General features: G+C 49.1%; 2 protein-coding genes across 4 annotated transcripts in view; one reads left to right on the top strand and one right to left on the bottom strand.

Annotated features, from left to right (window-relative positions):
- Positions 1-2,268, top strand: part of CD300LF (CD300 molecule like family member f) — a 38,172-nt gene extending 35,904 nt beyond the window's left edge. For both annotated transcript variants that reach the window (XM_084750235.1, XM_084750234.1), the window contains exons 6-8: positions 561-583; positions 928-1,056; positions 1,443-2,268. In XM_084750235.1, coding sequence (XP_084606361.1) covers positions 561-583; positions 928-1,056; positions 1,443-1,598 — 308 coding nt within the window. In that variant the 3' untranslated portion in view covers positions 1,599-2,268. The remainder of the gene's footprint in view (positions 1-560; positions 584-927; positions 1,057-1,442) is intronic.
- Positions 1-21,889, bottom strand: part of RAB37 (RAB37, member RAS oncogene family) — a 63,345-nt gene extending 41,456 nt beyond the window's left edge. The window contains exon 1 of one of the 2 annotated variants that reach the window (XM_084750236.1): positions 21,356-21,889. In XM_084750236.1, the coding sequence (XP_084606362.1) occupies positions 21,356-21,427 (72 nt within the window). In that variant the 5' untranslated portion in view covers positions 21,428-21,889. The remainder of the gene's footprint in view (positions 1-21,355) is intronic. The other variant, XM_084750238.1, reaches the window with a different exon arrangement.
- Positions 21,890-22,832: the final 943 nt, after the last annotated feature.

The raw sequence follows: 22,832 nt of genomic DNA, 5'->3' as shown, positions 1-22,832 counted from the left end.
GGCTTGTCCATACCATGCTGGCCCAACTCAAGCACTTTATCTGGGGCAGAACACTCAGCTCTCAGGCAGAGTCAAGCATCTGGAAGGGACAGGCCCGGCCACCCCGTGCCTCCCAGCCTGACTGAAGATGAGCTAGAATTCAGTAGCAGGCTGTGGTGGGACAGACAGGTGCCATGAGAAGGACAAGATGGTTCAGTTGCTAGCAAGGACAGGCAGGTCTTGAGGTGGCCTAGAAGGATGTGCCGGGTGGAATAACAACCAAAGTGACAAATGACACCCAGGAGCCTGCAGGGAGAATCTCAACTCCAGGAGAGCTGGCAGGGCCAGCCCACTGGACGTTGGCACAGTTCTAGTAGAGAAATGGAAACATTCATCTCAGAGATGCCCAGTGCCACAGAGTGCCCCTCCCAAATGGTTAGAATTTGAAACCAGATGTCCTGCCTCTGAGCTGGAGGCTTACTTGTGTCCCTTGCCTCTTGCATGGAGAGAGACCTCACAGATTTCAAGGATGGGTTTTCTAATTGAAGACTCTTGCCCCGCTTTTTCTTTTTGTCTTTTAGCTGCTGGGCCACCTGCAGAACAGGTAAAAGTGTCCCAGATGCCAGACAAGAGAGACCAGCAGGCTTCGTGCCCCCCTTTCCTCATTTTCCACCTCCTGGGAGCCTCTATGTAAAACTGCGTCAGCTAAGCCGCATACCAAAGTATCCACAGACTCCTGGACCCTGCAGGGCTTGGGGGATGAGGGGCCTAGAAACAGCCAGAGGGAAGGAGGATGAAGGGTCTAGAAACAGCCATAGGGAAGATAATGGGGTTGGCGATGGGGAGCACAAGGAGCTGAGAAGGCCTGGGCACGGGAGAGCAGAGAAAGTAGAACCTGTTTCCACAGGCTGATTCCGTGACTCACATCCTGTCTCCCTGAAACCCCAGGTACAGCAGTCTCTGGAGGGTGAGCTCTGTTATGCAAACTTGTCTCTGAAGCAGCCCAGAGCCTCTCCTGGCTCCTCCATGCCCTCCTCTGGCAAGGCCCACCAGGAGGAAGTGGAGTATGTCACCATGGTATGTCTTTCATGGGGCTGTGGAGATGTGAGCCTGTCACTGCCCCACCCCCTTGGAAAGTGAACTCTGCCCATGTTGACACAGCTGATTGGAGGGTGGGGTAGTCTGAGCAGAGCGAGCAGCTTCCAGAAGCATCTCCACACCACATCTCAACCAGAGGCAGGGAAAAGTCAGGCTGCCCAAATGGCTCAGGATCCTGTTGGAAGCCGTCCTCCTGGGGCACAAGTGGGGGCTCCGTTGTGTTGTGGCTGGAGGTTATCCAGGGCTCCCAACAGAATGTAGGGAAGCTGGAGCCCTGGCCTGCCTCCTCTGAGGACTTTCTTGTCTCATCGGGTAGTCGAGGCTCCCCTCTAACCTCTCTGACCTTGTGACCCTCTCTATCCCAGGCTCCCTTTCCCAGGGAGGAGATTTCATACGCAGCTCTGTCTTTGGCGGCCTTGGGTCAGGAGCCCACTTACAGCAACACTGGATGCCTCGTCACCCAGATGCCCAGGACAAGCCTTGAGGAGACCACAGAGTACAGCAGGGTCAGGAGGCACTAGCCTGTGGCGATGCCTCCATCTTGGTCCCTGAAGAAGGCCTGAGAGCATGTTTCTGCACGCCTGCCTCCATACCTGACTGGAGCTCAGTCCATCCAGCCTTCGTGGCTTTCAGCTCTATCTTGAGGTCACATGCAGTCTCAGGGGCTCTAGTGACTTAAGGGTCCTTTCAGATCCCCTCTTATAGCCAATGTACCTTGGAAGGTGCAAGTCAACCTTTATTTATTGTTTATCACATGATACCCTCCCACCAAGACATTTTTATCCTAATGCCCATAATTTCATAATTTGTGAATTGTCTTATACAATGAAAGACAGGTCTATGTGCGTTTAAGTCAGGGTTTTGAGATGAGCCTGTTTTATCCAAGTAGACCCAAAATAAAATCACAAGGATCCTTCTAAGGAGGAACACAGCAAGCCAGAGAGAGAGAGAGAGAGAGAGAGAGAGAGAGAGAGAGAGAGAGAGAGGGAGAAAACAAGGTGAGAACAGAGTCAGATGCTGTAGTGATGCAGCGGGAGCCAGAATCCAAAGAAGGCATGTATCAGACTGTCCTCTGGGTGAGGCATCCAAGAGGAATTAGGCTTGCCCATGCTAAGGCTTGAGGTGAATTGAATTGACTGTGTACTTCTGGCTTTCAGAATTGTAGAAGAATAAAGTTGTATTGTTTGTATTTATTTATGTATTTATTTATTTATGTATTTATTTATTTTTAGATAGGGTCTCTCTACATAGCCCTGGCTACCCTGGAACCATAGAGACTATTCCGGTCACCATGTAGACCCATTAGAGATCCGACTGCTTCTGCCTCCAAAGTGCTGGGGTTAAAGGTGTTTGTTACCACCGCCTGGCTAAACTGCATTGTTTTCAATTAAGCCACCGGGTATCTGGTACAAGGGCTACCGGAAGCCGCCTCCTCTAAATGCTTCATGCACAGGACTGAACATTCACATGGGTGCTTCTATCATCGTCCCATTCTACATATGAGGAACCCGAATAGAGAGGCTGAGGGATTTAGCACTGTTTATGGCTAATAATTTACTGGGTGTCTTTGAACCCAGATTAAGCTTAAGGGTCTGGAGTCTGCACCAGTACCCTAGCCACTTTGTACAAGGAAGGTGAGTGTGTGTGTGTGTGTGTGTGCGCGCGCGCGTGCGTGCGTGTGTGTGTGCGTGTGTGCGTGCGTTCCTGGGCACATGCATATACACTTACAGCTAATTATGAAAGAAGAGAGGTGTTGTTTTTTCCTGAGCCAGAATTTCTCTGTGTATCCTTGGCTGTCCTGGAATTCATTCTGTAGACCAGGCTGGCCTCGAACTCACAGAGATCTGCCTGCCTCTGCCTCCCAAGTCCTGGGATTAAAGGCGTGCGCCACCATCACCCGGCTTAGAATACAGTATTTGTAGTCATCAGGCTTAGTGCCTTTATTCTGGGGTCCTAGCAATTGTCCCCTCAGAATATGTCCTTGGTTTCATGGTGCTGCTGCCTAGTCCAAGCGGCCATCTCATCTCTGCCTGTTTTCTTTCCCTCCTCTGCCCAAGTTAACGCTCCTCTCAGCCAGCAGAGTGGTCTGTTCAAAGTTCGGAGCTGATGGCTCCTGCCTTATCACCTCCATGGCCTCTTCCTCTGAACCCATCCCCCCCCCCCCCGCCCCCGTCTGCCTCGTGAACACCGTCTCCATCTACTCTCCTTCATTCTGCCCTGTCCATCCCACACCAGCCTCTCCTCTCCTCCAAGGGCCGGGTGCTAAAGACTTGATCCCCGGTCTGCGTCTGTGGTCTGCGGTGCTATTGGGTGGTGGTCGAGGAACCTTTAGAGGGCGGGGCTTAGAGGGAGGCAGTGACAGGGAGTATATCCTTGAAGGGGGCTGTAGGAAAACCTGGCCTCTCCTTTCTTGTTGTTTCCTGGCCACTGTGAAGAGAGCAGCTTTTCTCTGCCACATGCACCCCGTCACGATATTCTCTCTGGCCACAGGTGCAACACAATGGAGCCAGGCAGCTGTGGATTAAAACCACGAGCAACTCGTTTTTCCTTATTAGCTATCATCTCCGATTTTTTTTTCTTTTTTTGTCAGTGCAATGGAAATCTGACTAACAAAGTAATACTGTTGCCTTCTCAGGGCTCGGCTCCTGCTATTCCTTCTTTATTATATTCCCACCCACTCGAATGGGTGGGCATATAAGCATGGAGGTCAGAGGACGGCATGCAGGAATGCTTTTTCCTTCCATCCTGTTGGATTTGGAGACTGGACTCAGATCTTCCAATCTTTCACCCAGCTAAACCATCCTGCTCACCCCCAAGTGTAACTATCCTGTTTTTGAGATTTTGTTATTTTCATTTTATGTGTATGAGTGTTTGCCCGAATGGATGTGTATACACCATGTACATGTATAGTGATGGGCATCAGATCCCCCGGGTCCGGAGTTACAGATGATTGTGAGCTCCCATGTAGGTGCTGGAAATTGAACCCTGGTCCTCTGGAAGAACAATCAGTGCTTTTAACTCCCGAGCTCTCTCTCCAGCTCCAAACTTGGCTGTTCTTTATTTGCTTGTTTTGAGACAGGGTTTCTCTTTCTCTGTGTAGCCTCGGCTGTCCTGGACTCACTTTGTAGGCCAGGCTGGCTTCGAACTCACAACAATCCGCCTGCCTCTGCTTCCCAGAGTGCTGGGGTTAAAGGTGTGTGCCATTGCACCTGACCAAAACTTGGCTATTCTTGAGTTGGTTATTTGGACTGGTTTGCTTGCAGTGAGACTCTTTTTTGAGATTTATGGAGCAAGAAGCGCCTACATGGGCCCTTCTTTAAATTGAACGGCTCGAAACTGAGCAATGGAGGAGAGCTTTGCAGTCAAGCCCTGCGCCTGGGCATCGCTGTGCCACCTTAGCTATTGTGCACGAAGCACATTGTTTTGGTTCTTAGCACTAGGGATTGAGCGTGGGGCCTTGTGTATGGCAGGCAAGCACACTAGGCTTTATCCCCAGCCCTTGGTCTGACACCTAGAAAACAGAGTTTACTTGACACATGAGGCTTAGAAAGACCAGATGGCCTGAATCCATTGGTTTCCTGTACCATCAAAGACTCAATCTATTGATTCATAGCCCTCAGGATCCATTTATTCCCCCAAAGCATGGTAACTGGCAACCAAGTCCCCCAGTTCATAACCCAACGGGGTGTGTTTCCTATCTGAATCCTAATGAATTCTTAATTTCACAGCATTGGCGTATCTAATGTATATATGTACCAGTACCTGCATGCATGTATGTGTACCACATGGATGCCTGGTACCCAAGGAGGACAGCAGGGAACATCAGATGCTTTAGGGTTAGTGTTTTCAGATGCTGGGAGCGTCTGTGTGGGTGTCGGGAACTGACCCCATGTCCTCTGGAAGAGCAGCCAGAGTTCTTAACTCCAAACTAGCTCCCCAGAGGTTGGTGGCATCCTTTTTTTTTTTTTATTTAAATCACAGACTTTATGTAGATTCTTTTCAAATCATTCAATTTCACCTTTGTGGAAATAACAGTCCTGTTCACATTATTACATTATTATTCCATTGGTTAATATTGTTTCAACACATTAGTTGTGTGTGTGTGTGTGTGTGTGTGTGTGTGTGTGTGTGTGTGTGTGTGTGAAACAGGGGACAACTTACGTGAGTCTGATTTCTCCTCCTACCATGTGGGCTCCAGGGATCACTTGAACTCAAGTCCTCAGGCTTGGTGGCAAATGTCTTTACGTACTGAGCCATCCCTTCAGCCTCCATATCTTTCCTGTGAATACTTTTTCATTTATTTATATATGGAGAAATTCACTCAATGACATCATTATCATTAACATGTATTACTGGTGTGGATAAATGTGGGCCCCTGAACAACAGGCTGGCTAACCAAAAGCTTCTGTGGGGGCAGCAGAAGCGAGGGGCCTCCCAGAGAAGACCCTCTTCACAGCGAGCATGCAGCACTGCTACACGGATTCAGTCGTTCACCGAGAGCCTGGAGGGCATCAGTTGGTCTAATAAGTTGGGTAAGTTAAGAAAGTTGTTTTTGGGGCTGGAGAGATGGCTCCGTGGCTAAGAGCACTGTCTGCTCTTCTAAAAGACCTAGGTTCAATTCCCAGCACCCACGTGGCAGCTCACGACTGTCTGTAACTCCAGTTCTAAGGGATCTAACATTCTTATACCAGTGCACATAAAATTAAATAAATTTATTTTTAAAAAGTTGTTTTAAACCCAGGTGTGGTTTAATCCCAGCACTTGGGAGGCAGAGGCACATGGGTCACTGTGAGTTTGAAGCCAGCCTGGTCTACAAAGTGAGTCCAGGACAGCCAAGGCTACACAGAGAAACCCTGTCTCAGAAAAAAGAAAAAAAAAGAAAGAAAGAAAGAAAGAAAGTTGTTTTAAAACTGTTTTTATAAGAAAAAGAACCTCAGGCTTACAATAAAGATATTTCCTTTGTTTTGGTTTGTTTTTTGAGACAGGGTGTCACTGTGTAGCCTTGGCTGTCCTGGACTCTCTTTGTAGACCAGACCAGGCTGGCCTCGAACTCACAGAGATCTGCCTACCTCTGCCTCCCAAGTATTGGGATTAAAGGCATGTCCTACCACTGCCCAGCTAAAGATATTTCCTAAGGGGACTCTGGATGCTACTTAACTAGGGAGGTGGCTGCCTTGTAAGTTCGAGGACCTGAGTTTGACCCACAAGAGCCATTTGCAAAGCTGAATGCAGTGGCATGCACCATCCTTCTGCTAGGAGGCACAGGCAGGCAGATAGACCCCTGAGGCTTACCAGGCAGCCAGCCTTAGCCTGCTGTGCAAGCTCCAGGCTAGTGGGAGACCTGGTCTCCAAAGAAAAAGGGGAGATGGGCTGGGGAGATGGCCCAGGAGTCAAAGAGCTTGCCATGCAAACATACATAATCAGGAGGCCTGGAGTTTGGATCCCCAGAGAAACCCACCTAAATACCAGGTGGGTGTGGCGGCTGGCAGAGACAGGGGCTCCCCAGAGCAAGCGGGCTGACAGACAAACCATATTGGTGAGCTGTGGGTTGGATGGGGAGACCCTGTCTCAGTGACAAGGCGGGGAATGATTGAGAGTGAGTCCTGACGACCAACTCTGGCTCCACGTGCACACTCAGCCGGATCAGCACATGTGCACACCCGCACACACACAGGTTACACAGATGTTAAAGACAGGAAACAAGGTGGATGGGTGCCTGAGAGATGGCATTCAAGGTTGCCCTCGGACCGACACACACTTTCCCAGGAAGCAACAGAGGTGCTTTTATGCCAACATCTATTTTTGCCGCGTTTGCGTAATTTCCCACATATTTAGCTGCTACTCTGTGAAGGGCTGGCCCTTACACACGGATGAGGGATTGGTGGCCATAGGTCTGGTCCTCACCAGTCTCTAGATGGGGCTTTTCTTCTCTGTGTCCCAGCTCGTGTGTGGACGGGCTTCCTCACCCTGAGAGGCTCAAACAGCGGACTGAATGCTGACTAAGGAGGTCACTCATGTGGACCCCATGATCCATCGGTTGTGAAGAGAGCCCTTCAATCAATCAGTCAGTCTCCTCTTGGCTCTGCGCATGTTCCTTCACCAACACAGAAGGCTCCTGTGACCTCATCCCCACACATGTCCCTCTCCGCTCCTGAGGGTTTGCAGTTATAGCTTCATGGGAGGGTGACTTGTTTGTTTGTCTTGCTGCGCCGTGTCTAAGGAGGAGCTTGTAGCTAAGGCGGGGAAGGGAGGCTCCGGGTGGTCAGACATGCGGGAGAAGCAAGGGGATCAGTATGAGAGATCCTAGATCCAAATCAGGCCTGTGGAAGGTTTGGAGTCTTCGTCTTTGCCTCTTTCTCATCACCCACCTATGTGCCCTAAACCCAGCCATCTCTAATTGCCATCATCTGCTAGCTTTGTGTGTGTGTGTGTGTGTGTGTGTGTGTGTGTGTGTGTGTGTGTGTGCGCGCGCGCGTGTGTAGGCCAGAAATTTCCTCAGCAGCCATTCCTCAGTCATATTTTGCATTGTTCTTGTTTTGTTTCAGAAAAGTCTTTCGCTGGTCTAGAACTTGCCAGTTAGGCGAGGCTTCTAGCTGGTGAGCCCTTGGGATCTGCTTTCTTGGTGCTGGGATTATAAACTGATGCCACCACACCAGGGATTTACCTCAGGTTTTAGGTAAATTACACAGTAAGACATCTACGTGCCTGCTTCCCGCTGGAGAATGGGGCATCACCGGCATCAATGTTGACAATTCATTATTCACATGTTTATTTTCCATGCAGGAATGTGCTTGTATAAGGTGGCCCAAGGGTCCCTCATTGGCCGTCCTTGCCCCATGTAAATTAGCAAAGTCACCAGAGGACTCTGTATTAGGTGACCTACGGGATGAGCTGGCAGGTCTCTGTAGAGCTTCTTACTTTCATAGTATTTGCTGTCAATGAGCCAATGGCCAGCTGGGCTTGAACTGGTTATTTAAGGAACTGGTTATTGACTAGTTGCTTGGCATTGCTGGTATTCCCACAAAGAATGCTGCCTTCTCTTTAGGAAGCTGAAGATCTGGCCCCCTGAGTGTGTGTGTGTGTGTGTGTGTGTGTGTGTGTGTGTGTGTGTGTGTGTGTATGTTAGGGTTACAGTTGCATGCCACCACACTTAGCTTTTCATATATATTCTGGGCATCGGAACTCAGGTCCTCATTTCTGCACGGCAAGCACTGTGCCAGCTGAGCCCTCTCTCCAGCCCCCTATGCTGAGGGGTTTGTGAGAAAAAGAAGCAATCGGTCATAACTCTGGTGTGAGCCAGTGCCCGCTGCCTCTCTGCTTGCTGGTCATTGGAAGCAGCTGCAAAGGTTTACTCATTCTGAGAGTCCTCCCAGCCTTCCCTTACTAATAATAAGCCACAAAAGCAGAAGGAGGACACTCCCAGAGCCCTGGTGACCTTTCATAGAAGTGCCCTAGGGCCTGGAAGGTGGCAAGTGAAAGAGCCAGTGTGAAGGTGGAAAAGCATTTGACCACTAGATATAGGAAGACACAGGAGTCGCCAAGAGGGAAAGGGAAGTGAGGGAGAGGCCACCAAGCCACAGAGCTGGAGTCTAAGAAGTCTGGCGCCTGGCTTGATATTCTATGAAGATGTGGCTGAGAAGTTTTCCTTTAGTCTTGGGCAGTGTGTTCCCAGGTACCCTGTAGCTCCATATGATGACGGACAGTACAGAACCCCATATCTATCCATGTCTTTTTATGTTTTATACATGCATATGTACATACATGCATACAAACAAATAACATTTAATGTGTAAATTAGACACAGTAGGAGGCTAATAATAACAAAATAGAACAATTATAACAATATATTATAATGAATTATGTGAATGAAAATTCTCTCTTAAAATATCTCATTTCCCCATTGTATAATAATAAGACTTTTTTTTTTTAGAGCCCTCATCTTCCTTGCCCTGTACGTTTAGTGTTTTGATTATTTTGTGGCAGGAGAATTTTCTTTTCTGGTCCCATCTATTTGGTGTTCTGTAAGTTTCTTATATGTTTATAGGCATTTCTTTCTTTAGGTTGGGAAAGTTTCTACTATGTCCCGTCCTCTTCTTTAAAACATATTTTATTTGTGCGTGTCTGTGGGGTGGTTATGTGTATTCAAGAAGGCCATAAAAGGATGTAACGCCCTCTGTAGTGACCCACCTGATATGGGTGCTGAAAACCAAACTCGGGTTCTCTGGCAGATCCAGATGTGCTCTTAACAGCTGGGTCATTTCTCCAACCTCATATATTTTTTTTTGGTGGGGGGACATAGTCTCAGTATTTATCCCTGGCTGACCTGGAACTTTCTATACAGAGACCAGGTTAGCCCCAAACTTGCAGCAGTGATCCTCCTGCCTCTGTCTCCTGAGTGCTGGGATTACAGGCGTGCACTACCACGCTGAAAGTACTTACCTTGCGTCAACAGTGCTACAGGCGACTGTTTTGTTCATTTTCATTTTCCAAATGGCATAAACTGTATTAATGACAATGGATCCTTCTATTGTAAGATCGCCTTCTACCAGCAAGTATTAAAAGCCCCTGGCTAACCCATTGCCATGCTTGAATCAGACAGAGAGGCTTCTGACTTCTTCCTCCATCCTGTCACAGCCACTTAGCTCATTTAACCTGCACGAAGCCAGGGCCCCCACTTCCCCTTTTGTCACCTGACTTCAACATCACACTATCTGTTGCCTGTGACCCTGTTCTGCAGCTAGCCTGTCCCTGCCGGTAAACACTACTATTAACCCAGCTAAACCTGAGGTAGAAGAGAGCTGTCCACTCTTGTGCCGTTTGACCCAAAGCAGAAGAGGAGCATTTCCTGATTACTCAAGGCACATCTTCAACGGTATGGGGCCAACAGAGGGGAAAGACACCCTCAGGAGCAACCCAGACTCCCTGCACAGAGGCAGATGCTGACCTTTTAGGGGTTTGTAATGTGCCTGTAGGGACAACTGCAGGGTGGTCTTGCAGGGTCAAGTAGGAACAATCTATGGGTTCTTTGCATAAAAATTACCGAGGCTTTCAAGATGGCACTGCCGAGCATAGAGATGAGCCCAGACCCTGTGAAGTGGAGGCCAGGTCCCCGTGTGTTTGCACAGATCCCACACCCATGAACTTAGTCCTGCTTTAGCAGGCCTTTGGCTTTACTTCCCACGTCTGAAGTGTCAGTAGGCTGCTCAGGCCTCTTTGGTCCCTTCATTGCTGCCTGTACCACTACACCTCCTGACTGCTGATTCTCTGCCTCAAACCAACCTCCTGCTTGGCAGCTGGATCATCTGTTTCCATCAGGGAAACTTCTATCCCAATCAGAGGATGAGATCTGCCTTCCCCAGTGAGCAGCTCCATTTTATAAGGTTGGACCCGTACATTCCCAAGACCAGTCATTAATGACCCAAGCCCTGTTATTCAGCCATAACTGTTACCACATGTGGGACACCAACAGTCCAGGCTGGACTGAATGGTAAAGACTTCTTTTTTTTTTTTCTTCCAGCTTCTGCTCACTATAGATTTAAAAACATTGAGACTCAGCCTCACCCAGGATTACCACAGGGGCATCTGTTGCTTTGAAATGGCTCACCCTTGGCTGCCAGCACCTCTCAAAACCACCCCTTTCCTATTCTCTCTTCTTCTTCTCTTTGAGATGGGGCTTTACTATGTAGCTCTGGCTGGCCTGGAGCTCACTCTGTAGACCAGGCTGGCCTCGAACTCACAGAGCTCTGCCTGCCTCTGCCTACCAAGTGCTGGCATTAAAGGCGTGCGCCACCACAGCCTGCAGCCCTGCTCCCATTTTTGATCATTAGGGTGTTGGGGTGAAACACGAGGGAAGGCATGTAGCCGTGCTATCTATTGGCCACAGCGATTGGTCCAGTGATGGGCAAGAGTGTTTCAGCCTCCGCAATGATTGGTCAGGGATGAGCATGTGACCGTTTCAGTCTCCAATGAGCCTCAGGTCTCTAGCTGCTGTGAAGTTAAGACTTAGGAGCTTTTGATGATCATATGGCTTTCTGAGGAACCACTCACCTGTGAATCAAGGCAAGCCTCAGCAAAGCATGAAGTGCGGGGGAGGGGAGGAGAGAGGGAGGGAGAGGAGGGAGGGAAGTGGGGAGAGGGAGGGGAGGGGAGGAGGAAGGGAGAGAAAGAAAGAGAGAGAGGGAGGAGAAGGGTGAAGTAAAAGGGAGGGGGAGAAAAGGTAGGGAAAGAGGGAGGAGGGTGAGAGGGAGGGAAAGTGGAGGGGGAAGGGGAAAGGACAGGAGAGAGGGAGAGAGGAAGGGGGAGGGGAAGAGGGAGAAGGAGGGAGAGGGTGAGGGAGAGGGAGAGGAAGAGGGATGCTCAGGGATTCTGCCTTGTGGCTTCTTTTGAGTTTGTGGTGTTGGATCGCGGTATTTGAAAGAGACATGGCTCGGGGCCAGGAAGGCGGGATCCTGTAGTTCGCGAGGGCTCTGCCTCCACTGTTCAATAGCTTCTCTTCGTGGGCTGAGCTGTCATCAGGAAGAGCCAGGGCCCTGATATCTTGTAATTCGTCTGGAACTTTTCAACTCAGGTATCTGGGGACATGGGGTGGGGTGCCTGCTTCAGTTTAGGATCTGAGAGAGGGTTTCCATTTGTCTGTCTGTCTGTCTATTTATATGTGTGTACGCGTGCATGCACATCACAGTGCACCTGTGGGGTCAGAGCACAGCTTTTAGGAATCAGTTGTCTCTTTCCACCAGGTGGGTCCTGGGCTCGAACTCAGATCATCATCACACTTGGTGTGGAAAGCACCTTCACCCGCTGAGTCATCTTGCTAGCCCAGACCTGGAGCTTTATAGCCTCTGGAATTAGTTGTTTATTCAGGCCCTAGTGCTAGGTTTCAGAGATCAGTGTTCAACTATATAAGACTCAAGTTCTTGACCTTTAAGGAGTCATCACAGGAACCAGGGTTCATGTATCACATGACCTGAAGTCATAAGACCCAAGTCACCTCTCTGACCTGCAAACCTACTGGCCTCGGCTTCCTGGGGGTGGAAGTGGCCTCCTTTTTTTTTGTTTGTTTGTTTGCTTTTGTTTGTTTGGTTGGTTTTTTGAGACAGGGTTTCTCTGTGTAGCCTTGGCTGTCCTGGACTCGCTTTGTAGACCAGGCTGGCCTCGAACTCACAATGATCCACCTGCCTCTGCCTCCCAAGCACCGGGATTAAAGGTGTGCGCCACCACTCCCAACTCAGAAGAAGGCACACATGCACACACCACACACACACATACACATACACACACATACCACACCTACACCACACACACACCACACACACACACACACACACCACACACACACACACCACACACACATACACATACACACACATACCACACCTACACCACACACACACCACACACACACACCACATACACACCACACACACCACACACACACCACACACACCACACACACACCACACACATACCACACACACCCTACACATACCACACACACATACCACACACACACCACACACCTACACTACACACACACACCACACACACCACACATACCACACACATACACATAGACACACACACCACACACACACACACTACACATACCACACACCGACACCACACACACACCACACACACCACACACACCACACACACACCACACACACCACACACACACCACACACACACACCACACATACACCATACACACACACCACACACACCACACACACACCACACACACCACACACACCACACACACACCACACACACACACCACACATACACCATACACACACACCACACACACCACACACACACACTACACACACACCACACACACCACACATACACACCACACACATACACATAGACACACACACACCACACACCTACACCACACACACACCACACACACCACACACATACACATAGACACACACACACCACACCTCACACAAAGATTAAGAGAGAAAAACAACTGACAACTGATTCTATGGATCTGAAAACTAAACATTGCACCGCGATGACAAATAGGTGACCTTCTTGACAAAGTCGCTGTCCCCTCCCAACTCCCTCACTCTGCACCCCCACTCTTCCTTGTATTTAAACGTAGACATCTTAATGTCTGTAAAATGAGATCAAGTAGGAAGACTGTAGACTTAATGAGTTCACAGATATAAACGCTCGGAGCAATCCCCACTCTGTAGAAGGGCCTGCCATGTAAGTGTCTGCCATCATAATTAGAGTTTCCACAATACCAGATGTGGCCTTCAGCGTATGACTCTGTTTTTCACCCCCCATCTGGTCTCCATCTTCCCAGCTATAATACGGAATTAATAATGACAGCCACCCAAAAGGCATGTGGTAAGAAAGTGTCATAGCACATATTTTAAAAAGTTGTGAATTGTAAATTGCTTCACAGATGAGCCACATGCTTTAAAATTTATTTTTTTATTAACAATGATGAGTTCTGCTAGGTCCCTCTAGACTGTTGTGCAGAAACCATTTGGATGCTTCTCGGTTCAAAAAATTATCAGACTAGTAAAGGGGACCCCAGAGAGGAGGAAGAATACACCTATGAAGGCCTGCCACCGCCTCGGAGGGGGAGGAACTCAGGAGCCTTGCTTCACTGATAGCCGAGCAGCGCCATCTCATTCCCTTGCCAAGGTTTCCTGATTTCTCAGTGTGAGTGTGGGCATCTCTCACAGAGGAAGGGCCCAGTAGACTTAGTTGTCCACTGGGCACTTCTCTGACCCAATAGGTCTACTTGTTAAAACAAAAACAGCAACAACAACAAAAAAATGCAGATTGCTAGGGTGTGACGCAGGAGCAAAATTTAAACAGAGGAACAAGGAAGAAGAAGGAAGTGAAAGGTTTGCTTTTAAAAGGCCCACGACAGCTGGGTGGGTGGCAGGCACACACCTGTCTTCCTGGTTCTTGAGAATCTGAGGCAGGAGGCTACCTAGGGAGACCCTGTCTCTGAAACGACAAAACAAAAAAACATAACAACAACAAAAAAAGACCCCGGTCCCAAAACAACCAGAAAACGCCGAAGAAAACATGTTCGTTATCACTAGTGTATCCATTATGAGACAGGCGTGTGTTCATCTATGTATGCTTGCATACTTGTGTGTGCATGTGTCTGTGTGTGTGTGTACACATGTGCACACTCTCATACATACATGGTAACCTGGCTTCAGATACCTCAAAACACACCAGAGGCATTTGCTGAGGACCCAATTGTTAAATAACACTCTTATGATCCTATGTAAATCCAGCTACAATAACTAGACATTCACGCAAGAGAGGAGGGCATAGGCTTTGGTTCCAGGGAAGCAGGAACCGTGGACTGGGAGAGTTCTGTCTCTACAGCTGGCTGATTTGAAGGGTACCCTGTAGGGCCTCAGGGTCACTTAGAGGCAAAGACTCCGGATCTGTTGTTTGCTGCTGGCTTGCAGCTCTCTAACTTGGGCAAGAAGATCTACCTCATGTGGTTGGTTGGCCCAGTGCTGGTCTCTGCTAGGAAGCAGTGCCCCACAGCTCTTCTCACTTCTCCACACCTTAACAAAGGAGCTGTGATCTCTACCGTCACCTGCATCCCTGGGGACTTGTGTCTCTTGCTTGGGGCGGTTGAGGAAGGAAGCAAACAGCAAATTGGGGTAAATTTAGTGCAGCTGAAAGTGCGCTTGCCTAGCCTTGCACTCACTTGTGTTTCCACCCAACTCAGCTGGTGGTAATTTTCTAAATGCCTCTGACTCCCCCCAACCCACCCCCTCCCTGACTCCCCCCAGCCCACCCCCTCCCTGACTCCCCCAACCCGCCCCCTCCCTGACTCCCCCCAGCCCACCCCCTCCCTGACTCCCCCAACCCGCCCGCTCCCTGACTCCCCCCAGCCCACCCCCTCCCTGACTCCCCCCAGCCCACCCCCTCCCTGACTCCCCCCAACCCACCCCCTCCCTGACTCCCCCCAACCCACCCCCTCCCTGACTCCCCCCAGCCCGCCCCCTCCCTGACTCCCCCCAGCCCGCCCGCTCCCTGACTCCCCCCAGCCCACCCCCTCCCTGACTCCCCCCAGCCCACCCCCTCCCTGACTCCCCCCAGCCCACCCCCTCCCTGACTCCCCCCAGCCCACCCCCTCCCTGACTCCCCCCAGCCCGCCCGCTCCCTGACTCCCCCCAGCCCACCCCCTCCCTGACTCCCCCCAGCCCGCCCGCTCCCTGACTCCCCCCAACCCGCCCGCTCCCAGTAGCTTCCCTTTGATTTGGAGTCCCCAGGGTCCTTTGTGGGAAAAGTTGGAGACCTACTGGGGCCTCAGAGTGCAAATCACCATGCACACACATACACACACACCTGTACCATGTGCACACAAATGCATGCCTACAGACATGCACAAACACACAAATGTACATACATAAGCACAGCCTTTCCCCCAGACCAGCTCTCAAGAGAAAACAGTACCCCAAACTAGTGAGTCTCACATGTTTTCTCACAAAATACTCTGGAGATTTTAAATTAAAGGGGCGAGTTCTCAAAGGATGAAAATTGGGGCCTTTGGAAAAGCCACTAATGCTGGCCCAGGTCACCACCATTTCCTGTTAAAATGATCTCAAGGAACAAGCCAGTGCCTCTCCCCAAGCCAGCTGGCTGCTCTGGAAACTGGGCAGGGCCAGTTCCTCAGCCCAGAGAGTCCCAGATGGCTCCAGATTGCCAGTGATGTAACCTACACTTCCTTTATTTATCCAGAGCCTCCAGGGTGCCCGGGAAAGGAAAGCAAGCAAACGGAAACACTCTACAGCCAGCAGCTCTCTCTCCTTGGCTCTCCAGCTTGTTCTTGAGCTGAGGTCGAAAATCTGGCAAGATCTGGAGCTGTTCCCTCTGGTTAAAAGTAACAATCCCTTCACTCACAGAGCATGCATGTGTTTCCCTGTGGGTTTGGGTCCCTTGACCAGAACGCCAAGTTCTACTTACATTGTTTACTTGACAAAAATCCTTTGAGCGATAAAGGATTTGTAGAGGAAAACAGAATAGTGAGTACAGTCTTCCACTGGTTCGTCTTTGGGTACGTACTTGGGTAGGTGTGCGTAAGGAAGAACAGCCCTGCTTAGTGCGGCCTTCCTCAGGACCTGTGGGTGATAGCTCATTGGCGGGGAAGGATGGCTGGGGTGTGGGATTCTGTCTGTCTTAGATGCTGACTTTGTTTGTGTGAGCCAGACTCTCCCTATGTAGCCCAGGCTGGCCTTGGATTAGAGAGTCCTCACCTCAGTCTTCCAAGTGCTAGGCTTACAGATGTGCAACTATGATCCCTACTTCAGATGTTAACTTTAGTCAGAGGCTGTTAAGTGAAAAGGGATATTTCAAAATTGTGCTGGAAGGGGTCACTTCTTTCTAGGTTATTCCACTACAACTCTCAAGCCTTTATTTTATTTTATTTTTTTGGTTTTTTGAGACAGAGTTTCTCTGTGTGGCCTTGGCTGTCCTGGACTTGCTTTGTAGACCAGGCTGGCCTTGAACTCACAGCGATTCACCTACCTCTGCCGCCTGAGTGCTGGGATTAAAGGTGTGCGTCACCATGCCCTGCTTTTCAAGCCTTTATTAATGCATTTGAGATAAGATGTACAATATTAAAGCAAACTCTGTATGTGTGTGTATGTATGTGTGTGTGTGTGTCTGTCTGTATGTGTGTCTGTGTATGTTATATGTGTGTATGTGTGTTTGTGTGTCTGTATGTGTGTGTCTGTGCATGTATGTGTGTATGTGTGCCTGTGTATATGTGTATATATGTGTGTATGAGTGATGAGTGTGGAGTGCCAGGGTCTGATGTTGAGTGTTGTCCTCTATTGTGCTTTGTTGCTGCTATTGTTGAGCCTGGGACTCACTGATTTGGCTCAGACTCTGGAGCCAGTAAATGCCCGGGATCCTCCTGTGGCTGCCAACCCAGCGCAGGGATGACAGGCACACACTGCTGTGTCCAGATTGTGTGGAGAAGCTGGGGGTCACACTCAGGTCCTTGTGCAAATGCTCTGTAGTGCCCCACAGTGTACATCCTTACACTCTGGAATGCTTGATCTATGTCTGATGAATGAATAAATGAGGTGTGTGGGTTACTATGGGATGTCATCATCACAAAGTCAGAGCAGGGACAGATGGACATTCAAAAAAAGAACAGGGTGTGGCTGAGAGTCCCTGCCCCCCTTCACCATCCACTAGAGGTGGAACCACAGCAGATTCAGACTTTTTGCCTTTATTCTCTGTTAATTTCATTCAACAAAAAGACCAAGCCTGGGACAAATGAATGAACAGCCAAGTCTTTCTGCTCTTCTTGTTTTTCTGAGATGCAGGGAGGAGGCTAACTTCAGCTTAGTAATTAACTGCTTGACCCTCTTGGGACAAGCTTAGCATGAGTAAGCAGGAGCTGACATCCCTGTGTCCTGCCTTGTCTGGGCCCAAAGCTCCACCCTTTCTGTGCCTAGAACTCAAGATCAGGCCTGGAACCACAAGGTTCCAACCCAAGAACTGCTTCTGAGCCCCTCCCTGTCATCATCGCCCAGTGTGGCTCTAGACAGGGACCAAGAGTTCTCTGAGAAAAGTGCAACATGGTTGTCCGTATGATTTAAATTATTTAGTTGCATCAAATATTCAGATATGTGAGAACAATAGAAACTCTATTTAAAAACTCCAAGCGTTCGATGGATGAACTGAGTGGCTCCTAGTAGTCCCTGTAGCAAGCCCACACTGCACATTTTATGAGTGATTTGTGCCCCTCTGGTCCAGGCTGCCACTTCAGGACTGACTGAAGCTCAGAGGGAAACCCTAGTCCCAGAAGTGAACCTTCCTGGGGTTCAGCACGTCTCATGCCCCACCTCTCTGAGAAAGGAGACTGCCCCATTGGGAAGCTGGGACTGGACGTTGGCACAGAAGTCATCCTTTCAGCATGGGTGGTTCATTGACCTGTTCTGATTGGATTGTGTGTGTGTGTGTGTGTGTGTGTGTGTGTGTGTGTGTGTGGTGTGCTTGTGTGTGTGAGCATGCGTGTGTGGTGTGTAGTGTGTGTGTGTGTGGTGTGTGTGCGTGGTGTGTGTGTTTTTGAGTTTCAGGGCATGAGACTACTTTCTCACAAAGCATCATTTTAGGAGGGAACTGAATGTGACCCCTCCTGATCTTGCTTTGAAGCCCAATATGTGTGTTTTAACGGCAACTGCCATTTATTAAATACACCCAGTATTCTCAAGATTACACCAGTGCTCAGCATTATGGTGTCTGAGATTCATGCTCAAAACACAGAAAGCCAGATAATATTTCACAGCTTAGGAAAATCAAGTCTGTGTGGGTGGTAGAGATAAAGGGCAGAGGGCAATGATACATAAAGGTGTCATAGCAAAACCCACTTGTTTGTGTTTAAACATTAGTAAAAAGTTAGTAAGAAACGGAAGACAAATAAGGCTTACAGATGTTACTAAAAGTCAAATTAGGGACAGAGAGAGCTCAAGACAGGGGTTTCTTCCCGACATGCCACACTGTTCCTTGTCTGGTGAGCTTCTGGGCCACCCAGCACAGCCCCATCGCTCTTATAAAACATTGGAGGGTGTTTCTTCCTCTGTAGGTTGATCTCTGGGGGGTGAAGAAGAGAGCTAGGGGTGGGACATGATAGAGGAAGGCACGTGACACCACCCGATGGTCTCCACACATGTGTGCTCAGGTGCTCAAACATATAGGTGCACACCGTTTGCCCAGGCATCAAACCCTAGCCACTAGCGTTGTGTTGGAGAACCTGCCTTTTTTGATAGTGAGCTCTAATGAATCAACAGGACTTTCCTGTACTCTAATAGAATGCAAAATTAAAAATAATCCCACTGTGTTGATGCCCTGATCCTTCACTAAGGGTTTTGCAGGTGGATCACAATTAAAAAGGAAAAAAAAAAAGGGGGGGGGTGGCTGGAGAGATGGCTCAGAGGTTAAGAGCACTGTCTGTTCTTCCAAAGGTCCTGAGTTCAATTCCCAGCAACCACATGGTGGCTCACAGCCATCTATAATGCAGTCCGGGCCCTCTTCTGGTGTGCGGGCAGAGTACTGTGTAAATAATAAATACATCTTTAAAAAAAGAAAAAAAAAGTCATGTGAAATGATAAAAGTATTCTAAGAGGAGATCGTCAGCACTGTACAACAAGAGATTTCCTTACACACACACACACACACACACACACACACACACAGTCATTGCATTGAGTTCCACAGAGAGTCAAGGTGAACTTCTGTCAAGATGCTCACAGCCACATTGAAAAGATCAGGCTTTCACTGCAGTAAGTGGACACTTGTTTTTAGGCAGAATTGATACCTGTTAGAATAAGATCGCTCTTTTTCTGGTGATCAATAAGTCCAAAGGAAGTGAAGGTTTTTGTGTGTAGTTGAGAGAAGCAGGAAGGACCACAGCTTATCAATAATGAACTATAAGATTATAAGATTATAATGAACTATAAGATTGGGAACTATGGCTTCCCAATCTTAAATCTTTCAAAAATGCTTATGTATTTATATCATGTTTTCAAATTAGAGAGCCGGGTGGTGGTGGTGGTGCATGCCTTTAATCCTAGCACTCAGGAGGCAGAGGCAGGTGGATCGCTGTGAGTTTGTGGCCAGCTTGGTCTACAAAGTGAGTCCAGGACAGCTAAGGCTACACAGAGAAACCCTGTCTCAAAAAAACCAAGAAAACAAAAACAAACAAAAAATTAGGGAAAGCCTGGGGCTGGAGAGACTGCTCAGTGGTAAAGAGCACTGGCTGCTCTTCCAGAGGACCCGGGTCCTGTTTCCAGCACCCACACAAGTGGTGGTTTGCAACAGCCTGTAACTCCAGCTCTGTGGGATCCGACGGCCTGTTCTGGACTCTGCCAGCACTGGGTGCACACAGTACATGGACTTGCATGTAGACAAAACACCCATACACATAAAATAAAAATAAATAAGTCTTTTTTAAGTATGAGAGAGACCATATATTTATTATATTTAGTCACCAAGCTGGTTTTGTCATTGGCCTGTTGCTACCGTCCCTTGTTCCTATGTGGCTTACAGTGGGCTGCGTTCACAGCCTCCAAAGAACTCTCTCTTACATCAAAGGCTCAGACTTCTCTTTCTCTGGGCTGAATATTCAGAGAGTTGGAGGGAAAGGACACCCAGGCTTCTCAAACTTGTGTACCTGCTCCCTCGACCCCCACTAGTGATTTTCTGTCATGTGGATCAGAAATAACCAGCAGGGCACAAGACTACACCTGAAACTTAGAGGCACATGCTTACTCGTGTTAAAATGCAAAATCATTCAGCAGATCTGAGCTGTGACTTCCTAACGGGGGCTTCCCAGGTAACACTCACATTGCTGGCGCCGGGACCGCACTCTGCTGAGAGCTTCTGTAGGGGTGCAGCAAATAGGAGGCTGAACTTGGACTCATGGTCCCTGGCTTTTAGTCACTTTGCCTCTCTGGACTTTTAATTTTAAGACAGAGAAGGACAAATCAGGTTATTTCAAGGCTTGCATCTATAGACCTCTTGCTGGGGTGTGTGTGTGTGGTGCATCTACACTGAATATAGCAATTTGTCTGCAATTTGAACACTAATCTCTCTCTCTCTCTCTCTCTCTCTCTCTCTCTCTCTCTCTCTCTCTCTCTCTCTCTCTCTCTCTCTCTCTCTCTCTCTCACACACACACACACACACACACAGAGTCTCTTGGCTTAACATAGCCAAGACTGACCTGGAACTCCCCATGTAGTCCAAGTTGGACTTGAACTTATGATTACCCAGCACCATCTGCCTCCTGCAAATTACTAGAGTTACAGGCGTGCAACTTCCGTCCCACCTCCAGATCACTGCAATCAGTGACTGTCTCAGCCAGGTGGGCCACTGCTTCCAGATTCCATGGAGCTGGAGGTTACATACACACTCGGGAGGAGAAATGCGGCTTCCCACAAGGCTTAGGGAGAGCGCAGCCACTTGCGCACAGGATTTCAAGTGGCAGAGGAAAGGGAGAGGGGAAGAGATGCGTGTGTGGGGAAGAGAGGGTTAACTGAATGAATGAATGAACGAATGAATGAATGAATATAGCACCCGATAATTTGGGCCTCAGGAGGCGGCCCCTCCCCCAACGCGCACGTATTTTGAGCATCAAACAGGATCACACAGAAAGGCTTTGCCCGGGAGCACAGATACTAGCTAGTTTCTCCTTTAAGTCCCAAAGCAAAAAGTCCGGAGAGCAGAGAGAACTTGAGGTGGGCTCCCGGAGGAGAGATTTACCTTATGTAGGACATGCTCGTTGAAGTGAGGGCCAGCTCCGCCCTGGTAGGAGTCGGGTCTCTGCAGATCCATGTCCAGCTCAGAGCCAACTGCTCCCAGCTTTCCAAGCGCTCTGCGTCAGCGCTCCCAGCAGCTCAGCCCAGGCTCTGCGGGGCGCGGCAGGCTCTGGTCCGAGCACCCCAGGGGCCCAGAGGCATCCGTGGTCAGCACTGGACAGCTCCTAAGGCGGCTGGGGCGGTACCGACAGGTTTTCTCCTCTCAAAGATCCCAGAGTTCAGGAGGAGAATCTCCGCTGTGCACCCGGGGGCAGAGTTCTGAGATACTCACAGCCCGGGGATCAGCTGTCTTGTGACTCCAAGATGCTGGGAGCGACGCAAGATTTTGAGGCTAGCTGAGGGATGCATGTGCGCATCGCATTCTGGGGGTTCAGCTATGCGTCCTCCCAGACGCTGCGGTCCCAAAGCTCCAGGTTCCCCATCCTCAGTGACCCAGCACCTCCCTCAGCGCTCAGCTCAGCTCTCCTCAGCCGCGGTGCTGGCTCCGCTTTTCCTTTGGTCTCTAGACAGTTCCCTCCGGGAAGTAAATAACTGGCCTGAGGCTGGTAGCGGTTGATAGAAAGTGGGGGCTGAGGTCTTTGAAATAGACAGAATAGTTCAGCTGAGGGAGAGTACGCAGACCCTCTCAAGACATATGACCCTAAAGTTAAGAGCGATTGACTCAGGAGAGGCAGGATGGTAAGGGCACAGGATCCCGAACCTCAACTTTGAAAGTTCTAACATTGAGCCAGACACTTAATTATTCATTCTTTCTTTCTTTTTCTTTCGGGTATTAGAATATATGACGTTTATTAAATGAGTATGGGGAGAGAAGGAAACGGGGGTTGAAAGAGAGGGTGGGCAGGGGGAGACAGAGACAGAGACACAGAGACAGAAACTGTGCAAGAGAGAAAGGGGGTAAGGGGATGAGAGAGAGGGTGGAGCCACTTCATCTTTCTTAAGGGGGTTGGCGGGGATGGAGGTGGGGGGGATGTGGGGGGGGGCTTCCTGGAGCTTTAGCTCAATGGTAGAGTGCTTGCTTAATGTGTTCAAGACCCAGTACTGCAAAATAAATAAATGATTGTAATATTTATGGTATAGACATTTGTTGTTGTTTTTGGCTTTTTGAGACAGGGTTTCTCTGTGTAGCTTTGCCTATCCTGGACTTGCTTTGTAGACTCACAGAGATCCACCTGCCTCTGCTCCCAAATGATGGGATAAAAGGTGTGCACCACGACGCAGGCCTTTTTTTTTTTTTTTTGAATAAGCTTTTAAAAAGATTTATTTAGCCAATGGACAGGACATTCTCCAGAGCTGAGTGGAGAGTGGGGACTGACTTTCACACGAACTCTGGTGCCCCATATTTAACCATGTCCCCTGGATGGGGAGGCCTGGTGACACTCAAAGGAAGGATAGTAGACTACCAAGAAGAGATTTGATTC

This window comes from Acomys minous (assembly GCF_964271855.1).
Source record: "Acomys minous genome assembly, chromosome: 12".
NCBI classification, from domain to species: domain Eukaryota; kingdom Metazoa; phylum Chordata; class Mammalia; order Rodentia; family Muridae; genus Acomys; species Acomys minous.
This window is presented reverse-complemented; position numbering and strand designations above follow the sequence as displayed.